General features: G+C 40.1%; 1 protein-coding gene across 4 annotated transcripts; it reads right to left on the reverse strand.

Annotated features, from left to right (window-relative positions):
• Positions 1 to 943: 943 nt before the first annotated feature.
• Positions 944 to 22541, reverse strand: SLC16A4 (solute carrier family 16 member 4). 4 transcript variants are annotated; one of them, XM_074318938.1, is made up of 10 exons: positions 21729 to 22523; positions 20908 to 20986; positions 20282 to 20399; positions 16526 to 16658; positions 15626 to 15769; positions 15295 to 15456; positions 13478 to 13996; positions 11525 to 11736; positions 10363 to 10456; positions 944 to 1213 (listed from the first exon to the last, which is right to left on the reverse strand). In XM_074318938.1, the coding sequence occupies exons 3-10, from the start codon at positions 20366 to 20368 to the stop codon at positions 1089 to 1091; spliced, it is 1476 nt and encodes a 491-aa protein (XP_074175039.1). In that variant the 5' UTR covers positions 20369 to 20399; positions 20908 to 20986; positions 21729 to 22523; the 3' UTR covers positions 944 to 1088. The 4 variants fall into 4 exon arrangements, with proteins under 4 accessions (XP_074175039.1, XP_074175038.1, XP_019586031.2 ...); XM_074318937.1 differs by having other exon boundaries at positions 20908 to 21038; XM_074318939.1 differs by lacking the exon at positions 20908 to 20986 and adding an exon at positions 1313 to 1405 and having other exon boundaries at positions 1082 to 1213; positions 21729 to 22541.
• Between the last annotated feature and the right edge of the window lie 663 nt (positions 22542 to 23204).

Genomic DNA, 23204 nt, shown 5'->3' on the forward strand with positions numbered 1-23204 from the left:
TAAAAGCAGGCTTTCAGTTTAGGGTTTTTCTCTACAGGGATGATATTTTAAATCAGAGAGAAATGGAAGGATGTAATAGTAATAATAATAATAGTAATAGTTTTAAGGAGCATTCTGAAGGCAGTGCTAAAAGGAGATTGGTATTGCAGAGAACTGTAGGTGTTTTTTAATTAAAATCACCAAATAATGAAGGGTTTTCTGTTGACCTGTAATTGCTTAGTCCAAGTGACATTATTAATTAACGTAATTATTCCATGTTTAAAGAACATCTTTTGGTTTAAGGATACCTTCCACTAAAAGCCACCTATTCAACTTTCATGTAAAACTTGTTCTAAAGACACACCTAGATATTTAGCTTGAATATTTTAGATAATTAGATGTAGTAAAAAAGTAATATTGTTTGGATGGGCAGGAATACTATTCACATGATCTTGAAATAAAGAGTTTTTTGAGTCAAATCATTTTATTACATATCAATATATGTTTTATCACAGAAAATTTCAGAAATAAAGGAAGACAAAGATTACCTCTAATCAGTAAGCAAAGATAAACTTTTTGGGGGGTGTATAACATTCCAGTCACTAAACAAGATTTTAATATTCAGATTCCAGAGTTCTAGTCAACCAATGGCTATATTTAATACTACTTTAAGAAAAAAAAATTTTTTTTTTGTCTTCATATACTTCACAAAATTTTTTTTTTTTGTCTTCACATATTTATTAAACTTAATTACTATGGCACATTGAGTTTGGTTAATTTATTATTACAGTACATTCTGATTTTTATTTAATACCTAAGGTAACAGCTTCAATTAAAATTTTAACCTATTTGATTGAATACTAACAAATGTTTTAATGTAAGTTGCTCTTACATCTTTCTTACTACCAACTAGACATTTCTCAGAATGCTATAGCGAACCTTAAAAACTATCTCGGTTGCCTTCTCCTTTTACAAACAAGGAAACTTTTTATCCAAGCTTTTGTTTCCAGTGACTTACTTGTTTAGATTTTCTTTTGTTTCCGGTGACTTACTAGTTTAGCTTTTTTTTTGTTAAGCACACAGTTGATTACAGTCCTCTTTCCTTCTGGTCAGACTCTACTTTTCCATCTCTCAGCCAGTGGTACAAAGAAAAGGGAAACTGAAGAGACGAGATAGCATGTGCCGGAGAGGTAGAAGGAGCCTGTGTATGTCTGGGTATAATCATATAACCAGCCTGGAGGGAAGGAATGATTTCTGTTAGCAACGTGAACCTTTGCGTTAGTCATTCTCAGCCACGAACTGCTCCTTGAGCAAAGGAGCCTCCTGTACTTACCAGTCTGTATCATAGCCCTTTAGAAAGTTAGTCAAGCTGCTGACCTGTCTTATTTTCTATTGATGAAGTTGTCAGTTCCGCCAGGACTTAACCCTGTGGGGGAAAAGTCATTGTGGACCCAGAACTCATCTCTAATCTCACAGTGGAAGTTGGAGAAAATTAGGGACACATACAACTTTATTTTATGATGAATCTTATTAGAAGGCCACTAGTCTTACAAATAAAATGATTGTGAATTACTACTGTCTTCCAAAGAAGAAAATTAGAGAAGTGACTTTCTTTTTTCCTTCACTGAACAAATATTTGATTACGTACCTGTATTCCCAGCAGTGTGCTAGGGGTTGAGGATATAGTACTGAACCGAGACAGACATGGGCCCTGCCCTCACAGACTGTACAGTTTAGTGGGGTGTTAGGTATTAACCATGTCACTTACACAGTGATAAGGGCTGATGAAAAGGAACTGACTGCTTGGTCAGTGGGTTTAATTATGATTAATTTGTCCCCAAATCAAAATGCTCTTTTAAAGCAAGAATGGGGGAGAGAAGGGGGTGTCCTCAAAATCATTTGACTAATGGCAGTTTTAAGTAAAACTTAACTTTTAAGTAAACTTTTAAGTAAAACAGTTTTTTTTTAAACTGTGTGTGGTAGCAAAGAATATATGTGCAAGTTACCAGTATTCAAATACTGTTGCAAAGTCAACTCTGAAAAGTCAAGTCTCAGTATTATTATGAAGATAGACCATTATATGCATATTATGTTTATAGATGAAAATTTACATTATGGCTTGTATATTTAAAATCCTAAAAAAAAAAAAAAAATCTTAAAAAGTTAAAGCTGTTATTCTGATCATTTATTCGAAAAACTTTGGTGCTATATGCCAGCCAACTCTTATGGAGCTTTTTTTTGTTTTCCCTTCTTCTGCCTCCCCACCCCCCCACTCCGGTTCAAGCTGATGTTTCTCAGTCTAGTTGTGTAGGACACAGCTCCCTGGCCCATGCTGGTGTTACGATCTCTAAGCTCCCCTCCCCGCAGCTGAGGCAGTTGGTGGCCGGTCTTTGGTCCGCCTCTCACAGCAGCTCTGGCCGGCTGCCGGCCACTCACACTGTCTGCCGGCCACTCAAGCTGGCCACCGGCCGCTCACTGGCCCATGTGGGAATTGAACCGGTGAGAACTGGTGACCTCCGAGTTAGGAGCACGGCACTCCAACCACCTGGGCCACCCAGGCTGGCCCGGAGCTTACATTTTGTCTTTGATTTTTGTTTATATCTTGGGACATGATTTCTCACTGGCTGTGTAGAGTGTAACTTTTTTTTTCTTTTTAGTCTCTGTCTATCTCTCCTGTCTCTTTGTTCTCTTATTTGGCTCTGATATAGACTTAATTTTGTTGCTGTTGTTTCATTAGCTTTATGTTTCCTATTCTTAATGCAATGAATGAATGGAATGTTTTATAGCCTCTTAAATTCAGCTAACTTTTAAGTTGCTTTTTACTTATTGACTCCTTATTTGATCAGTGACCTCAGTTAAATGTTTCTTGGAGCAAAAGAGTGGAGTGAAACCTACTAGGACAAGTCCTTGTATTAATGTTGATTGTGATTGACATTTATGTATCTAAGAAATAGGTGATCAATCTCTTATCTCTAGAAATTTCTAGAAAGGAGGGAGTGTGGAAAGCAGCAGCACCCCCTTTTATCCTTGTCATTCTTGCCTTTAGTCCCAGCAGTACAGCAAATTTACCAGTATATACATAACCTGTGAGTTATGAAACAGGTCTTAGAAATAATACTCTGGGAAAAGACTAGAAATTCTTGGACACAGAGGTGGATAGTGCTGCTAAAAGGTCAGGAAGGCACAGCTAAAAATAGTGTAAGTGGGTGGTTGTTTTTAATAAATCCCAGAAGGCCTAAAGCCATTTAAGAGAAAACTGCTTATAAGCTTTTCATTTCACATACATATGCACACACATAAAAGTCAGAATGTTGTTTCTGTATATTTTAACATTCAAGATTAAACTATATTTAATGTATTTTCTTGCCAGGGCAGGGAATCATTCAGCATGTATAGAACTATTTCCATATATTTCCATGCAAAATTTAATGAAATAATTTGTTTTAAATCTGTTTCTCCTAGACATACTTTATAATTGAGATGTTAGTATATTTTTTATTCTAAGATCCAGTTGCCATTCAGTAGGATAATAATATACAGTTGAATATTTAGTTTTAGGATTCTATTTATAATAGCAAATGTGAGGTGAAATACAGGATGCAGGACTATATTGTATTACTGATTAATTGTCTTATGAAAATATTAGCTATTATAATCAGGGTTTGATTTAAGTGGCTACTAGGGAAGTTAAATTCAGAACTTCATTAATATTGAAACATCTACCCTATTTGGTTGGAATAATTCGCCTTTCCCCACCACTGAAAGTAGAAGATTTTATATTTGCTCTGATTTTATCAGATCTCTGTCCTTTTTTTTGTAACAGTATGAAACAGCTGTGTACAAATGCACTTTCAACCCTAAACAGTTTAATGCTTCTAACTATATATTTTTTAAAAGAAATTATTATGGTACTTCAAAAGCCACTGTATTCTAACTGTGAATGCGAATACAGCCATAGGTTGACATGCAAAAGCCTGGGTTCCTTTGTGGTCCTAGCAAAAGAATTGTGAATGGCAGAGAAAGTGGTGATTATGTACCAGCCATAAGGCAGGGAGAGTGTGTGTACGTCTGAGTGTCCACTCCATGCTGAGTAGCCAACCCTGAGGTGTACACTGGCAACTGGTACAGACTTCCTAAGCCGCAGTTCCCTGTGAGCATTTCCTGTGTCTACAGACTACCCGCGTCAGATTCACCTGAGATGCATGTTGATCGTGCAGGTTTGTTGGCTCAAGCGTTTTTCATCCTGGGTGGCACCCAGTTATTCTTACGCACAACAAATTGTTTTCCAAATTACTCCCTTATATCTATGGCTGTAACCCATGTTTTGGGCAGGAATGTCTAATAATTTTCCTGAGATAATTTCAAACAACTAAGAAGATAGGGCTCAGCTTCCTTAAATAGTTTTACAAACTAGTTTACTTCCAGTCAACACAAAAGGGATTAGAATAATCTTTCAAATTTGGTATTTTATAACAGGGTTCTAAGTTCATTTTTTAAAATGTCAATGTTTTAAAACAATTTAACATTATTTTATGGGTTAAGCCATACACATTTAAAAGTGAGTTTAACATCCTGTCTAAAAAGTTTTCATATCTGTGATATCTCAGAATTTGATTGCTGAGCTTAGTTACGAATCCTTTTTATTAGGATTACTATTGTTAAGTTTACTCTTGGTCATCTTGTTAAAACTTGAACTATGCTCAGAAGGCCCTTAATTCCAAAGTTCCTCGATGGTAGTTCAAACTAGTGATTGAGAATGCTGTAAGTGATTGGAAGATATTGAACTAGAACTAACAGCTGATGGCCTGCAGCATAGTGACAGACTTCCAAGGTGTACGAGACCGTGATGTTCCCTCATCCCTGGGATCACTGGCTATTAGCAGTCAGGTCATTTTACTTTGGGTCCACTGTACAGATACTCTGTATGTGCCACAATGGGGGAAATCTTGGGAAACCTAGTGTAGCAAATTTAAACCTCAGTGCCTTTTAAGACAGAAACTCTCTAAAAGGTCCCATGATAGAAATTTGCAGTAAGATTTACTGGGAGTGCTTTAATTATTGGCTCTGCTGTGAGTTTTATTAAAAGGATTATGATCTATGTTAGGATTTTGAAACTTAATTCCTTGGCCTTGCAAAGGGATATATTTGCGAGGGAAGGACGCCCTCCCACCTCTTTTTTAAACCACACTACAGAGCTATTTGGAATTTATTTTTGATGTTTTTGTAAGGAGTCATTAATCCTTACTGAAAGTAAAATTCTACGGGCCATTGTTGTTTTTGGGGAAAATAATCACCGGATACATAAATGATCTGCATTATTTCCTTTAGTCTCTTTAAGGTATAATATATTCTTCAGGACTTAGGGCAGAGAACATGGCTTTCTCACTTGTCCCCCAATCACCCCTAGTCTCCAGAAGGGATTTATAGCAGACCAAGAAGTTGACTTGTTTTGTTTGTTTTCCAAATAAAATTTCTGGCCATAGAGAAATTCTCAACTGATAGGCCAAGATGACAGATAAAACTGTAGAGGCCATGGTTGATAAAAGGTGGAGTGAGGACGGGGTGGAATGTTTGTTTTTTTTTTTTGTTGTTGTTTTTTTTTAATTGGGGAAGGGGAACAGGATTTTATTGGGGAACAATGTGTACTTCCAGGACTTTTCCAAGTCAAGTTGTTGTCCTTTCAGTCTTAGTTGTGGAGGGTGCAGCTCAGCTCCAGGTCCAGTTGCTGTTGTTAGTTGCAGGGGGTGCAGCCCACCATCCCTGGTGGGAGTCGAACCGGCAACCTTGTGGTTGAGAGGACGCGCTCCAACCAACTGAGCCATCCGGGAGCTCAGCGGCAGCTCAGTTCAAGGTGCCGTGTTCAATCTTAGTTGCAAGGGGCGCACCCCACCATCCCTTGCGGGAGTCGAGGAATCGAACTGGCAACCTTGTGGTTGAGAGCCCACTGGCCTATGTGGGAATTTAACCAGCAGCCTTCGGAGTCAGGAGCATGGAGCTCTAACCTGTTTGTTTAATATTGTATATGAAGTGGGGATGGAGGAGAGATAGGCAGTGACCTATTATTTCATGAGGAGACGGACTTCTCTGTGTTAATGGGACAGAGGCAAACTTAGGTGGATGCATTTCCATTTTAGCCACTGTCTTTTCTTATAAATAAAACAGAGTTACTGAAAAATTACCAGTTTTACCCCATGGTATTTTTGATGAGGTGTGAGGTCGGCAAATAATAGCAAGAGACAGATGTACTTCTCCTCTAGGAACTAATGATCTTTAACTTACGCTGGCATACAATCGACTTACAGTTATTTGGCTTTAGAAATGGCTTGCCTTGAGTTTGTCGGAAAAAAAAAATCACTTTTGTGAAGTACCAGCTTGATTCAGTGAAGCTTTAATATATTTTAACATCATTTTTATACCACAGCTCACTCAGAATGTCTTCATTTAAAGGTAAGAAAATGGAGACATGGGTTGAAGTGGCCTAACCAGTGGAAGAAGAATGCAGATGCTAATAATTCTCAGTTTTGGAGGTTCTAGAGTGTTGTCCTCGGTGTTAGGTCCTGGCAGTGTGTGTGGCAGAGTGAGTGCTGTGATTCTCTGAGCTCTGGAAGAACATGAAGAATAACTTGCCTTCTCTGTGTCCCACAGAGCAGCTAGCAGAGAGTTATGCCAGTAAGTTCGCTGGTAATTATTGAATGAATACTGAGTTGTAATAAAATATTGATGGTGTTTTAAGGGAGTTTTCAGAAGATAATTGTGATTGATTTAAATCTATATTAGCATATTATATGCATTCATCAGTGGGGAATGAGGGGGAGGTATATGGAGGGGAGGGGAACTGCATTCAGTTTCATTTTATAGGTAGTTAGTATGGGCCCTTGGTGTTTTCAGTTTGAAATGAAACTGAGCCCTTAGCATTTTGAGCTCACAAGTCAAATGCCTTTGGCTATTAGATTAGCAATTTCATATAAGTAGCTTACATGTGACTTGTGTTCTGGAGAATATGATTACATACTTGCTTCTTTTGCCCAAGGCACTATTTTTGTATTTATATTGCTTTCTGCAGGTTTACTTTTGCTAACGGGTCTACTAGAAATATAATAGGTTTTAAAATGTCAATACTTTTTATTTTTCGACAGTCTACCAAGGCTTCCATCTTGGTGCCCGCGTGTAGCTCTGGATGGCACCCACCTGCTAAGAGTACCGTTTGGGTTGGGTGAGCAGTGAGTCCTGTATGGGACTAACATTGGCCTACACTTAGGCCTATTCACCACCTTAGGTCAGGAAACCTAGAACAACCCTAAAACTGACCTCCTCTGAAGCAGGCCATCCTATGAACTAAAATTGAATTTGTCGTTGGAGTACTGGAAAGGAATAGGAGGGCTGTGGGGTGGAATGGGCGGGGCGGCAGCTTGAGATGTGTTGACGTGGGGGTGGGGAGTCATTTTTAACTTTTATCCACTTCACTCCCTTGTGTCAGTTTCAGCAAAAATCTGATAACGAATTGTGTTGCTACTATATTTTTTATTATAATCATAGTTTAAAAAATATGTATAAATAATTTTCCTGTCTACGTTTTCTTTCCTTGTTTTATTAAAATGTGCTGCGTAGGACTAACTTGTTTTTCTTTGTCATTTCCATACAGGATTGACGATTACTGTGAAAAGTTTTGCTGTTTGCTAGATTCCTAATTTAAAATGCATGTAATCTTTTATAGGAATTTCAACTTTTGCATTTGGTAATAACAGATCTAACAGGTAAGGGGAAAACTGAGAATCTCACACAGTTTTGAAGATGTTAAGTTTGGTTCGGAATTTAACATTCATTTTATAACCTGTAAGCCTTTTGATTTAGTCAAAGCTAAAGACAGTAATGTAAGTGCCCGTTCCTGTTGAGAACTCAGTGCATCTGTCAATCAACATTTCTGAAGTTTCTTGGGTAGTTGTTGCTGGAGTCAAGTTAGGAACAAGTCTTAATGAATGGCCTTTGGAAAATCCTCTTCGTCCTTAAACAAAGGAATGACTTACAGGAGCAAAGGCTTTCCTGAAGTTTCTCCCTTCAGCAAGATGCTTAGCACAACATTGCAGTCAGGGAGAGTTCGTGGTATAGAGAAGGAAATTTAACTGAATTGTGGATTAGTAATCATAATCTTGTTTACGATACTGTGAGCAACTTCCAGACTAAAAATCTATACATAAGCTTTCAGTAACAGCCTTGCCAATTCCTTTGACTTTTTGTAGAACTTACAAAATCTATAATTGCCTAAATAATATTCTCAGAATTAGCAGGTAAAAATTCTATCACGAGCAGTCTTTAGCCTCATATAGAGTGCCAGGGTATTGTGGAGTTCGGGTAATAAAAGGCGTGTAATTTTTTCTTTTTGTGACTCACTGACAGTAAGAAATGTGCTTTGCTTTACATCCCATATATTGATGTTACACAGGTATATATGTGTGAAATAAAAGTTTCACAATAAAGTGATGAACTGTTTTGTAATCTTCTCTATTGTTTATCCTTTTCTATTAAAAAAAATAAAAAGATCATGGCCCAACAAATTGATTTCAAGGCCTACAAATGATATATAGCTTTTCCCTTTCAGGTAATGGTCCTCACAAAACTTGGCCTTGTCTTCTCCTATACTGAACTCTGAATATTTTATTTTAAGATGTATTAAAAAACATACACCATAAAATCTCTAAACATGTTGTACTTTTGTTACTTGCTTTATCACTTGAATACGATATTTTGTGCGGTGGTATTTATTACTTCCTTATGCTTTTGGCCCAGTATGCTTGAAGAGTTCCAGGTGTCTTTGGACAGTCAGTGAAGAAGGATCAAGATTGAAAAATGCATCAGCAAATTATATTTGAGCTCTGTTTACTGTATCTCACTGGTCTGGGCACTAACCATAACTAGTTCTGCAAGGCACCTCTGGTGTTTGGTCCTATATAACAATCCTGGCTTGACCTTAAAATTATAGCCTGCTCTCCATGTGTGAAGTGTAGGTTGAGTTAGACAACGTGGGAAGAGGTATGTTCATACATGCAAATGAGTGGTTGCATATTTGTATAAATTTTTCCTTTAGAATAGGTACACCTAAACTGAATCTCAGAGAGTGGTACATTTTGTTCCCTCTTCCAGCAATAATCTTTATCATTAGATTTTTATACTTTTGATATTTACCTTTTCTAAGTCTTAAGTATACAGAGGTACAAACAACGTTTTTAAAAAATTAAAAACTTTAAAATTTTTTAATTTTTAAAAAGGGGCAAGATGCAATCCCTTTTCTGTCTCACTTCAGAGCTGAAGAAGGCAAAAGTAAGTTTTAGGTTGAATTCCTTTTTGTGGGTGATTGGAAATGATGTAGTGATTTGTACATTCAAATACGGTGGTACCTCGGTTTTCGAACATCTCTGCTGACGAACATTTCGGTTTATGAACACCGTAAATTTTATGGATCTGTGGTATCATTAGATAGTAAAATTCATGCTAAATTTGCAGTTTTAGGGGTTGATTTTAAAGGTCTGGAATGGATTAATCCATTTTGCATTACTTTCTATGGGGGAACCGTGCCTCAGTTTTCAAACATTTCAGAAACTCGAACAGTTTTAACGGAATGGATTACGTTCGAAAACCAAGGTACCACTGTATACTGAGAACTATAGTGTGGAAGATACTAAAGTTTAACTCTGTTCTCTAGAAATATTTCTATGTGAGTAGTGACTTGTAATAGTCTTGGATTAAATATTCAGCAAGCACAAAATGTTCAGTTAGGTAAATAGTGTAAAACAACACTAGTCTTAAAGCTATCTTAAATAATCAAAACTCCCCCAATTTTTACTCTACCTGTATTAATGTTGACCAGTGGCCACACATATTCTTTCTACAGATATTCTGGCCTTTGGGCCAGGTATCTTCCCATCTCTGGCACAGATAGAATATAAAGGGTCTCCATCCCTCTTTGAAAATACTGAGATTCCCTGGACAGATGTGTGGCACATCTGAAGAGCAAAGGGGGCCAGCTTGCAACTTTCAAGCTCTACAAAATCGACTCCTGTTTAGATAAAAGATCGTAGTGTTTTGTTTTGCTTTTTCAAGTATCATAGGTCTTTCAGACTCTGATAAAACTCTGGATTTTCTCCCCAGACAAGTAGACATTGCATACAACCCCTGCTCTAAGACATGAAAGAGGGTATATGAATCTACTTAGTGCACGTCTGTTGAATTAACCGTCAGATTCTCTCAGATTGGTGATGGGGTGTGAGAATTAATACAGGAACAGCCAGAGAGATCGGTTTCTTTCAACCTGGTATTGTCATTACATGTTACTATTAGTCATGGATCAGCATTTTCTTTCATTCGCTCAAAATGTGACTAAGTTGTTACCTGCTGTAGGGGGTCCAGAAAGGACAGCTATCCCAGTAAAGAAACTCGCAAGTCCCAAAAACCGTTGTTCTATGGAACACCCAGACATATCAACCTGTAGGGATTAGAACACAGTGTGAGCCATATTGAGGAGGAAATTCTGTAGAGACCTATGCCTACAAAGAGACAAATACTGTTTCTGTCATCTGAAACTGAGCAGTTGACTTCTGAGGTGATTTGCATTGCCTTTTGCCCTGATACTGTAAAAAAGCTGAGGCAAATAGGGGACGGTAAGTTCGCTAGGCTGGCAGTGTTCATTTTGTTAGTAAGGAACATTGTTTTTTTCGTTTCTTTTTTTAGTCTTTTAGGTCGTTCAGGGGTCCTTTTTTCCCTGAACCTCACTTTTCTATTACGAAATAAGTGGTGTTTACAATCTGAGCCAACAGTGGTATTCTTGCATCCGTCTGTGGCTGAGTATAACCATTGATTTTGTAAGAAATCATACCGCAAGGAGTTGATTTCAGCTTTAGAAAGTTCGACTTGCCTAAGCCTCATATAATATCCTGCAGCACTTATTCTAATATTGATATCAGGCCAGAGCTTTCCCAGGGGTTCTGTTCCAGCACATTGGGGACCTAGTTCTAAGAAGCACCCCTGGGGTTCCAAGAACCCAGAAGTATTTGTATTTCAGTTCCATTTGGGTTAGGACTTTAAGTGAATTGGGGGTAACATGGAGGAGAGTTAAAAAAAACAATGTCCCTATTGAAATACACAGAACTTCTCTCAACAAGAGAAGCCACACTGGTCAGAGAGCCCCTTTTTCTCTTAGGAAACTTCAGTATTGTGTCTGAGAAGGAGCCAAAGAAATTTCTGGAGCTGAAGGAAAGAAGTGAACACAAGCCTAACATTCTGGGAGACTGACAAGCAAAATGGAATCCTGCTGGTCCTTTTTTTGCTTTCGTTTCTTTCCTGTTCCAGGTGGATAGTCCTCTCATCGTCCCTCCCCCACGCCAAGGTAAGATGAATAACTGGACAGGACAGGCGCAGGGCTTCTGAGGCCTTGGGTATGATGTTTTTTTAATTATAAAATTGATACAAAATACGTATTCTCTTTGGGGGAGATCATTATTAATACTTGGTTTTACTAAATGGTTTAACAATGTTAATGAGTGTGTCTACTCACCAGTACAGAAATTATCAGTGCCAGGTAACCACCAGAGAAAATGGCAAAGAAGACGATATAGGTCATAAGTAGTGGAAACGTGGTGGCTAAAGGAGCAAGCAGGTTAGTGATGCCACAGAGGATGAGGTAAGACTTCTGGTAGTGGTACTTTCTGATCCAGTTTTGATCGGCAACCCATCCAGAGACAATCTGACTGACTGACTCAGTGATACCTGGAACAACATTAAAAAGGTCTTATGAAATCCCATTTCTGTTTTCCTAGCCCCTTTGAAAAATGTAAATGTCCAAGGCATCTTTTCCTAAGGAATACAACTTCATCCTGAGGATGTATGAGGGGAAAAATGGTTTTGTTTGTCTACCAATAGATTCTATCATTACTTACATGTTCCAAACACATCCAATAAAATACTAGAGAGGCACCTCCAGGTTTGGGTAAAAGACCCATCAGGTGCTTTTTCTGATTGTGTTTGGAAAGTAAATGCCATCAAACTGGAATTCCTGGTTACAGAGGACCTGGGCTCAGGTGGCCTTCCTCAAAGAGGTCCTGTAGGTGAGAAAGTGAGGTCTCTTAAAGGCTAGTTAGTTCCTGGCCCTGTTCCTTCACATCAGTGTCCTGGGGTAGTCACGTGGTAGGTGATTGGAATGTAAATAATAAAGTCTTATTACTGGGGGAAAAAAGGTAGATGGGCCTCTTATAATTGTGTATGAGGTTTTGATAATTAAGTCTTCTAAAGGTTATTGTGCTTGAAAATATGTAGGAAGTCTGGAAATGGGAGATCATATTTTGAACATTGGAGCTATGGTGTAACTTGAATAAAGTTGAACCACATTTTCAGTTTCATGATAAAACATCCTCATCCTTTATCCTGTTATAAACTAATGTAGCAATTAAGTATTGAGAGATTTTCACCAAGAGTAGCCTGAGCTACAGCTGTTTCGTACTTGAAATTCTTCCTATGGTTCAAACATAAAATCTAAAATTGCTCCACACACACAAAAGAAAGAAAAAATGCGTACTACCGTTTCTGTATCTATTTTTACAGTTATTTCGTAGGATGCACACTGAGTCTTTATGTTACCTTCTTTGGTCCTTAGCTCTAATCTGATCTAAATTGATACTACCATTTTAGTGAAACAATCAGTTTTGCTATGTATCTTTTTCGTGTGTGTACACAGGCTTTATTTGACTGACTCAGCATGCCTTTGCATTCTGAAACAAGAGGCAGTCAGTTGTGTAGGGCTTGGTAAATAGTCTTGCAAGAAATTAGCAAGAGAAAAGTCAATGTTGAGCTACTAAGACTTTCCAGATAATTAGCGCAAACCAGTGCCATTTCATCCCTTTTCATTTTTTTTTGTTTTTTAGACTTCTTTTGTCAGTTGAGAACTTGTATGTTCTGGATCAAGTATCCTGTTTCCATACATTTTTGTACACAACTGAAATGATTGTTTTTATTTTTAACTTATTCTAAACTTTACATGCATTACTTGTTTAATCGTCATAACCTTATGGGGGTAGGTACTCTTAGCTCTATATTACAGATGGGGAAATTGAGACACAGAGAAGGCAAGTAACTTGCCCAAGGTCACACAGCTAGGAAGTATGGAAGTCTAGGAAGACTAGAAGTCTAGCTCCAGAACTGATCCTTTTGACCACTGCACCATGCTGTCTAGGATTTCTTTCTTTTTTTCTTTTTCTTTTTCTCTCTTTTTTTTTTTTGCAGGATAGCGAAAGTGATTTATTGAAAGTGAAAGTACACACTTGAGAGGAAAATGCAGGTGGACCCAGAGAATGAGTTACACCTACCTAGGATTTCTGGAGCTTTTGCCACTGAGCACCGGCTTTTAAAAATAAGTATTTTCCAATAAACACTTAGTGTTTCCTGTGTCAGAAAGACACACATGAAAAAATTGATAAGCCCTTTTTGTTTGTGAGGTTAAAGGAAGCTTTCTTACCAGCTACGGAAATGAGGTAGGAGGCATCCGTCATGTCAATCCCCAGTGTTTTGGCTCTGGCTACCAGGTGAAAGGTAGGGATCAGATATGCCAACTGACTGAAGAGCCAAGACCACGTAAATATGTAGAAGAAAGGATTCTTAAAAAGAGAAATACCACAGAATTTTTGTTTACAGCTCCACAAAATAGCCTTTTTCTCAAAACTTTCTTCATCAGTTATTAGGAACAATGGGCGCCTGTTCGGCCCGTTGTTGAACTCTTCGTTTCGATCTTGTGAGTCTGTTAAACTTGTACCAGGTCGTCCAGCCTTCTGCACAGCACTGTCCCTGATGGAAGGCTCCTGTGTTTCAATGCAGTGTGAGGTTTCTGTCCCGCACACTGCCGCTGGACCACTTGCAGACAAACTGCTACCTTGATCTTTAATATCAGAATTGCTCTCGCTTGTGATATGGATGGGTCTTAAGAGCATACTAGAAGGGACCAAATTCAGTGCGATAGCTCCAAATAATATAAGGGCACCTAAATAAAGAGAAATTGAGAAGTGTTAAAAAATTACCTCTCATTTCACAATACTCGATGTTCTTAGGCTCAGAAGAGCTCCGGCACTAAATCTTCATAGTGCAATAATTCCTTTGTCTCCTGAATTTAACTGAAAGTGTTTAAATCTGATGATTTAATTGTTAGCTGTCCACACTGCCATATCCTTGTGAAAGCAGGGTGTTCTTTGGAGATAGAAAAACCAGAAAGTTGCACCAATAGATGGCATAGCAGGAAAGCGTGTCATTTGTGCTAAAGGAAAACAGAATAGTGTTTGTTTTTTTGGCGAGGAGGTCGTGCTGGTATTTCAAATACTTGAAAATAACATTAAATAGGGATTTTAAATATCCTGAAGTGAGAGTATAGAGTTAGGTGTAGTAAATATAGAATTTGACGATGGGAATCATTTGGAAACTGCCTTGGAAAAGGTGACAGGCTTTCATCTCGTGACATTTTTAATTTTCTTGAAAGAAGACAGATGCCAGTTTTGCCTTTGAAGCTGAGTGGTTCCCTGATTGCGGTGACTTATGTGTGGTGCTTCTAGACCTAGAACTTGCTGTAGGTTCTGTCCTGTCTTACGGATTTGTCAACTCGTCTTGTTCACCATGTGACTCCTGGTAGTTTTTTATGTAGGAAAGATTCAACAGAACTGCTCTGTAGATAGAAATAGGCTTATGTATATTCATATATATGTGCATATTGTGTTTTTCAGATAATTGAAGATTATTTTAATCCCAATGTTTTATCTCAGGCACAAAGAACATTTTGGAGTGAATGATTTTCATTTGTGAAAATTTGTAGTTGGCAGTAAGAGATTAAGTATTAAGGAACATAATTCTCTTTTTACCCCAGTTTTTCTTTTTTCTTTTGCCTATTTTAGTGGGTCTGATGGAGGAGGCATTTTTTAATGCAGATTTTTTTTTCTTAAAGGGAAAGTTTCAAAAGAGAATGCTTTGGTGGTGGAAAGGAGGGGTGGGGAGCCCTTGTCTCCCCAGGACTATGGCTTTCCCTGCAGGTGTCTCCCAGCCACACTGAGTGCCCTCTGTCCCCTCAGACGGGGACCCTGTGGTGAGCTCTGAGTTGCTTGTGTAGCTGGTGGAGCCTGCAGGTAGTTCAAGGTCTCTTCTGCTCTGTACTCTCCAAGGAAGAGGAGCATGTGTCCTTTTAGAGGTCATGCTCATTTCCACTCTAGCTGCGGAAGTCTTCACTTCCCGTCATCAAGGGGAAAAGCTGAACATGAAATCGTGCAGAGTTGATAGATCAGAAACAGAATGACTCACCTGTCCAGTCATACAGATCTATCATGGCTTTTGTAAAAGGGGCTAACAGAAATGTCAATCCCACCCCTGAACGGGCAATAGCTGTACAAAGCGCTAATCGTTTTTTGAAGTATTTGCTCATTACCACCACAGCTGCTTGGTATACAAGAGCGGAACCCAAACCTAAAACGAAAAACAATAGGTCAGAATCACTTCCTCGAAGTGCCTTGGTACCAGACGAGATACTGTCCTGGACCCACGATAATAAAACTAGGCCTTTTGGACCCATGGACAGTAACAGGGAAGGCTCCTAGTTCCCCTTTTTATAGTTTTGCTTTTACAGTGGACTCACCAGGTAAAAATCCCATAGTCACATAAAGAAATGGAATGCTTGTAGCCCAGCTGCTGAGCAGGTATCCACCAGTAATAAGCAAAGCCCCAAGAATGGAGGCAGTTTTCTCTCCACATAGGTCAGAGATAACGGCAACTAGGGGACCTCGGGAAAAGAGAGAAAAGCTAGTACCACGTCAGTGTGCTCTGGCAGCCTTGTCTTCTGATGTGTAGTTTAAATGAACAACTGAAGGGAAACAGGACGACGCTACTTTGGAGTATTGTGTATCCTTCGAAAAGGTATCTACTGAGTTTCTTAATGTTCCTCGTCCCACACTGTTGCTTTTTGGAAGAAGAGTTATTTATTTGTTTATTTATTTTAAAGGAAAAGAGGATTATAAATAAGCAGGTTTGGAGGGGAAGCTTACTGAAAATGCATTGTGAAACCTCCACAAAATGAGATTGTGTCTAGTGGCCTATGCTTAGAACAAGGTTTGATCATTGATCTCCTCCACACACAGTATAGCTCCAAAAAGAACTAGAGGAAGAGGGATTAGTTCTCCGTGTTCAGTACACTTAGATGACCAGATCCGAACTTCATGGTCTGGCTTCACAGTTGAGAGACTGGCTCACTGAACTTACGTTAAGGCACTGGGGAAAGAAACAGGGCATGAAAAATGCAATCATGGGATTATGTAGTTGGATTCTTCAACTTTCTTTGTTTGAACTCTATAATTCTTCTAATTTTACCAAGTCAAGTGGAGGCTAAGTACTGCAAATCCTTCCTTCTCTCCGCTGTACATATTAATAAATGAACCTGACTTGTGGCCACACTTCAGTCTTGAGTGACTGAGAGATGAGTCTTCTCAGAATTGCCCCATGTGGTCCTTCTTGGACACCAAGCCTATTGCTGGCTTCATACCTGCAGTATAACTGAGCGAGGTCATGATGGAGCCAATCCAACCAGTTTGCTCTGAGGTGCCTTCAAATTCTTCTTGAAAAACCACAAAGAAAATTGCAAAGGTCTTGAACATCCCCATCACAAACACATTGACCTGAAACAAAGCAGACCAGAGAGTCCAAGTCAGGTGGTGAGTGAGCCATTACAGAGGAGGTTCAGCTGCCCGGCTCACCAGTATATACCAGTTCGTTTGGTACTTCCTCATGCATTTAATATTCTGCAGGGTGGTCATCCCCTAAGAGCTCCTCTAAGCACTTGACATGAAAACATCTCATTTCCATTACGAGGCTATAGAATAGGTGTGTCAGTACTGGACTGGAGGTCCGGATTTTGAGGTTTAGAGAGTTGCTCAAGATGGAGGTGCTGGAGCTGAGATCTGAACCCAGATAAAGTGACTCCAGCCGACCAGTACTCTACTAGCCTGTTACTAAGTTGGTGCAAAAGTAATTGCGTTTTTTGCAATTTTTAACCTTTTAAACTGCAATTACTTTTGCACCAGCCTAACACAATAGCATCTGTTAAAGACAGCTAAGTCCAGTTACCTTTGTGAGAGGCACGTTGGTCCAAAAGATCAAGAATTGTTCCTGTCAGTTCTTAGGTTAGCTTTGTTGTAACTTCTCTTGAGCTGCGTACCCTCCTTCGCTTGATATGTAAATAGGGACCGTACAATTTATCCAAATTGAAACAGGTAAGCAAAAGGGAACACTTAACTTATGCCAGGACAACAAGGGTAGGTCACCTTATGGTTGGGTCACGTGCCCCTCCTTTCCTTTCGTCCCACCTGACCCTCCTTGACTGCACCACCCTCGTCCCCTCCAGGAGGAGCATGGCTTTCAGATCAGGTTTTTCTGTGCGGGAGCACTGCCGTGTTTCCCCAAAAATAAGACCTAGCTGGATAATCAGCTCTAATTTTTGGAGCAATAATTCATATAAGACCTGTCCGGCTAAGTCTTATTTTCGGGGAAACAGGGTAACATTTGTTTCTTGGGATTCTGATTAGCCTGGGGCAGTGAAGGCAGGAGCTGAGGGAGGAACAAAAAGGGAAGCCACCTGGCTGCGGGCCACTGATACTGAAAGCCCTGGAGCTGTGTGCACTCACTGCCTCCAGGGACTTCTAGCTTCCCCTTTCCCTTTTTCTGTGGCCTTGGTTTTTCAAGGCGGCTTTCTCTGCTCACAACCTGGCCGTGCCCTGCTTAAGAATCACAGACCCTAGATTCTCTTTCACTGCTTCCACTTTCTCCACGTAGTATTTTCTCCCTGTGGGTCTGCATTCATCTCGCTGTATATCTGTTCTGTAGACAGTCACTAACTCTCAAGGCCTTAATTGCCACCCGTGGACCCGTGATGTAAGAATAGTTGTGAGTACTGTTCTACATGGTTAACTCTCTTGGCCTGAATCCTGGCTCTGCTTCCTACTATGGTGTGAGCTCAGGCAAACTGCTTCATAGAACTTAAACTTCCTCTTTTGTAAAGTGGAGGTGAAGTAAATGTTACTTGGCTCATAGGACTGGGAAGATCGAGAGAGTTCTGGTAAAGTACTTAATAGAGATGCTCCTTGACGTAAAATGGGGTTACATTCCGATAAACCCATACATTGAAAATGTCCTGTCAAAATGCATTTAATACATCTAATCTGAACATTGTAGCTTAGCCTAGCCTACCTTAAATGTGCTCAGAACTCTAGCGTTGGCTGATAGTTGGGAAAATCATCTAATACGAAGACTTTTATAATAAAGCATTGACTGGATCATGTGATTTATTATGTGTATTGCTTTTGCACCATTGAAAACCATCATAATTCAGGGACTGTCTACTTCACACTTAATATTCAAACTGTTATGACCTATTGTGTAACCATCCTGCTTTCCCAAGAGCTTCAGCCTCATCTATATAACTGTCTACCATCGCTCTCTAACGTGGGTCAGCTCATCCAAAGCTAAACTCATCTTTCCCTTATCCCATGCCTACTCTTCCTTTCTATTTTTCTTTTGACTGGTACCATCCACCCATTCACCTGAGTCAGAGACCTCCCTCCTCTGAGGCACCTCATTCCCTTATCTCCTACCTGCTAAATAATCAAGACCTTCCCCCTCCATCTCCATAGCTAGACTCTTATTTCAGACTAATATTTCTTGTCTGGAGTAAGGAACTGAATCAGTGATGGTACTCCAAGGTTGCACAAGTTGTGGGTGGTGAGGAAGAGTCCTCTTAATGTCTCTTCCATTCTAATTTGATAGAGGCTACTAATTTTTTATGATTTAGAATGAACAATACCAGGGCTGTGTATTCAGAAGTGAAAAAGATATAAGCCCCATATTCAGACAGATTTGTCATCAGAATGCTCCCCAAAGGTGCTTCTATCCGGAAATGAGGCTGGGGAACACTCACAAACTTTGAACGATCCAGACTTATTTCTCAGTACAAAATACCCAGAGTGGTGATTTTGTCCTCTCCTGAGCAAGGAACACTGCCGCAAGCCATCATTCTGGAAAATAGCCGCCTTCTTCTGTGGACGTGAGCTCTGCTGGCACCTACGTCTGAATTTGGCTAGCTACTGGTAGGTACCTCCCCGTTCAGAACCTGTCCTTTCTGGCCTGTCTGAAGTCTGGGCATAGCAGCAGTGAGTGGATATGACTTGTCTCTAATAACAGTCTGTGTCTCCCATTTTGGATAGCAAGTAAGTCAAGGACAGCCTTTGCATCTACCCTCCTTCCTTCCCTTGTAACCTTCCAACTTCGTTTCTATTTTGATTCAAAGATTAAAAATCTTTTTCCCAAGATCTGGATTTGAGATCTTAGTTAACCAGCAGACTAGATAAATATATTTCATCCCGTGCTTTGGACCAAGTTAGTTTGGTTTCGGTCCTATCCTAGAGTCCACATCAGACATGAACAGGCTCACCCCAAAATAAAAGCCCCTAGAAATTCATTGGCTGATCCAGCCCCCTCATTTCCTTTTTATCTTTAAGAGCATGCCTCCTTCCCCCAAAAGAACTTCCTCACCCTCATTCTAATTAGAGTAGTGTCTTGGGAAGGGGGGCGGGGCTGGACCAGCCACAGTGGCCCCTTTTGAATACAGAGCATCAGGCGTTATCAGAAATTATTGTTTAATAACAATTTACTTCTACCCTATGTCCTTCTAGTATCACCCGAGCTCTTCCTGGTCTTCACAGACAAACTGAAGAATAGTCTGTCAGATTTTCTCCACTTTCCCAGCACTCCGTGGTACCGGCTCTTAGCAAGGTTATAAGACCCCCTGTTGCTAAGCTAATAGCCCATTGTCATTTCCGCGACCTGACTTTTCCGCGGCACTGCTCCTCACTTTCTCCGCCTGGACGTTTCTGCCTTCCTTTCTGTGACGCTGCATTTCTGGATCACCGCTTGCTTCTCTGACTGCCACTCAGTTTCCTCTGTGGGCTTCTCCACCGGTCCCCAAATTCTAACTGCCATGCTGGTGACTGGCACTTTCTGTAATTTTAAGGGATGGTAGGGAGGAGGAGACTGGATGGCAGTGCTGCTTTCACTCAAGGCAGTGTTTTCCACTTTCTCCTGGGTTCATTGTGGGCTTGCGCAGCTGTTGGCAGGTCCTGCCCATGCTCCCCCTCCCTCGGCCCCTTCCGTTTACAGGTGAGGGTTTCAAAGTGATCTCGTTAGGCTGCTCAGAACCTTTGTCCCGGGCGCCCTCTTAGGCAGTGGGAAAGGGAAAGTAAATTCTTACCAGGAAGAAGTGAAACACAACCATCCAGCCCCAACCTCCATCCAGGGCTTTAGTGTAGGGTCGGGCCTTTCCCTCCCTCTTCAACATGATACTTTGTCCGTTTTAAATGCGAAGGTCCCTGTGGTGAATCCAAGACAGTTGATTCAGTTCATGAGAAACGGATCTAAACTTTTAAACTATTTTTCTCTATGGTATAAAACCACTTGTACTGTCATTTTATTTTTTAGCCCACCCTTTAAAAAAACAGATGATTCCTCTTGTTCCTAAAGTTGTTTAGAGACTCTCTGATCTCAACTTCACAAATGCAAGCAGGAGTTTATATCATCTTCGGGGATTTTTTTCTGGAGGTCTGCTGCCTGGCTTCACCTGGCAAGTCCACATGGCTTTGACAGCTCTCTTGAAGTGTGTCCTTAGTCATGTAAAAGTCTGCCTGACTATAATGCCCCCTTATCCCTGTTCTTTACATAATCACAACCCAGAAGTAACCTAGGGAGAGGTAAGGAAAAGCTAACGAATGGGTGTGATTTGAGGGACGTCAAAGCCGACACAGGAAAATCTACTACCATTTTGAATGGCGGGAACATGATCACTCAGTTTATTTCAGGCAGGAATTGCAAACGAGTTACCTGGAAAGCTTCACCTCATTGATGATGGGGTGGCTGCTCCTGGCACTGTCCTCAGGGTCCTCCCCCCAGATCTGCAATCCTGGGGGAAGCAGCACCTCACTCACCCGCTGGTCCTTTGGGTGAGCTCTTGACTTAGAGAAATAAAAACGGGAGGGGGAGCCTCGGGTTTAGGAATTCCCTTCACAAAGCACTTGCTAAAATGAAGATATTCTAAGGGACTCAATTGACATGACAGCAAAATGTAATGACTGCTCCTTGAATGGATCCTGGACCAGAAACAGAATTGTAAAGGATTTTGGGAGGTCAGTCGGGGAAATTTGAATATGGATTGTGTAGAACACAAATCTCTTGGGCGTGATGGTCTTGTAAGAGAATATGTTAAAAAGTATTCAGGAGTGATGTGTCATCATCTGCTACCTTCTCACAAACGGTTCAGTAAAATTCAATACAGAGGGTGCACCCGAAAATGTATACACATTTTAAGAAAGGAAAAAAACTTAAAATTGTAATATTAAATACATACCGATAACAAAAGATGAATACAAGTCATGTGTATACATTTTTTGGGCACCCCGGTGTATGTATGTGTGTGTGTGGAGAGGGAGAGAAATAGCAAAACAAGAAAATGTAAATGTTCTGAGGGAGGGGTACAGCATTCTTTATTTCCCACTGTCAGTTGGCAGGCAGGCTGTTTCTTACTAGAAAGAATCCACCAGCAGGACATGGAATGGCCGTCCATCGAGTTGGCTAGGCTGGGAGAGAAGGTGGTCATTCCAAACACAGAAAACCAACCCCAACTCACAAACCTGTTTGCATCTTACCTTTGACGTGTTTAGCAAAGGAATCCTCCACAGCTGAGGCACCTTGGTAAGAAAAATATACCATTCTCTAGAATGTTACTGTTTTTTAAAGGTAGTTCATTCTGCTGCACTGTGAAAACAAGTGAGCATTGTGAGGCCAGACGGTTAGAGCCAGGACTCTCCTGCCAGTGGACTTTACTCTCTGAGGAGAGAAAAGACTGTCATTTGACATTATCCCGGGCCTTCCTTCCACGCACCCTGACTCAGAAGCACTGGAGTAAACCAAGTAGAAAATCCTCTTGGTAACTGTTGAATTAATTTAGCAAGGAGGTCATTAGCCTGCAGTGGCTCTGGTACTCCAGTGGCCTACCCTAATCTAAGTCCCTGAAGGCCTCCAGGTTACAAAATCAAAACCTGAAGACAACCAATTACAGTGAACCAGGCTTTCTGCTATAGCCAATCAATAATTTATTTGTTTTGTATCCACCTTTTCTCTATAAAAGCATCTCCCTGAGCTGTTGGTGGAGTGCTTTTAAACCACTTCCGGTTTGGTGTTGCCCGATTCAAATAGATTTTTGCTCAAGTAAGTTTTTACAATTTTTAATACGCCTCATTTTATCTTTTAACACTATGCTGAAGGTGGGGGGTGGGGCCCCAGAACTCTGATACCTGTGTCTCTACTATTCCTCAGGGAGGTCGTCAGGACATCTGATTTTACAGGAGAAAACATACCACTCCCTCAGAACTGGGAGATACATTTCCTGGGCTACAAATGGCAGTCTTCGGGAAATTTGGCCTATTTGTGTGGCCTTTTGTGTATTGACTAAAGATTCTGGGTACTAATTTGGAGTTCTAGGCCCCATTTTAATTGCTTTCTTAAAAATCCTTATTACCTTAATGTCAGACACTTACAGAGAAGGTATATACTTGAATTTTAATGAAACTTTTTTCCTTACTGCATTTTGGAAATGGTTAAGGCTGTCTCCTAGGAAACCAGTGGGATGATTCAGCTTTCCTTCCTCTGTTCCACCCTTCACCTCAAAAAAAAAAAAAAAAAAAAAGTCAACAGGAAATGGCCTTTCATCTCCTCAGCACCAACATTCCAGGTTTCAAATCAGAGTGTATTTTAGGCCAAAGTGTGTTCTTGTTTTATCTGGAAAATCTGCACATATTTATGCATGCTCCTTTTTTAAAAGTAAGAGGCTTCACACGCTCTTAAAACCAAACTCTGTAACACTTTTTGATTAAAATACTAACAGAATCACAGCTTCGTGGTTTGGGAAGATGCCCCGTAAATGCAGTGATGGAAAAGATTATGCAATTATGTAGTGCTCGTGGTAAGGCTCAAGCAAACCTTCAGCAGAAGGCAAAAACCCAAGACAGTAGATGGGTAGATGGATACTTTTCAGTGTTGTCTGTAGTTACGAACATACTCTGGAAAGTATTTTTTAGTAAACCTCTGTAGGACTGATTTTTTTTTTTTTTGGATGCTTACCG

The sequence above is a fragment of the Rhinolophus sinicus genome, linkage group LG14 (assembly GCF_036562045.2).
Source record: "Rhinolophus sinicus isolate RSC01 linkage group LG14, ASM3656204v1, whole genome shotgun sequence".
NCBI classification, from domain to species: Eukaryota; Metazoa; Chordata; class Mammalia; order Chiroptera; family Rhinolophidae; genus Rhinolophus; species Rhinolophus sinicus.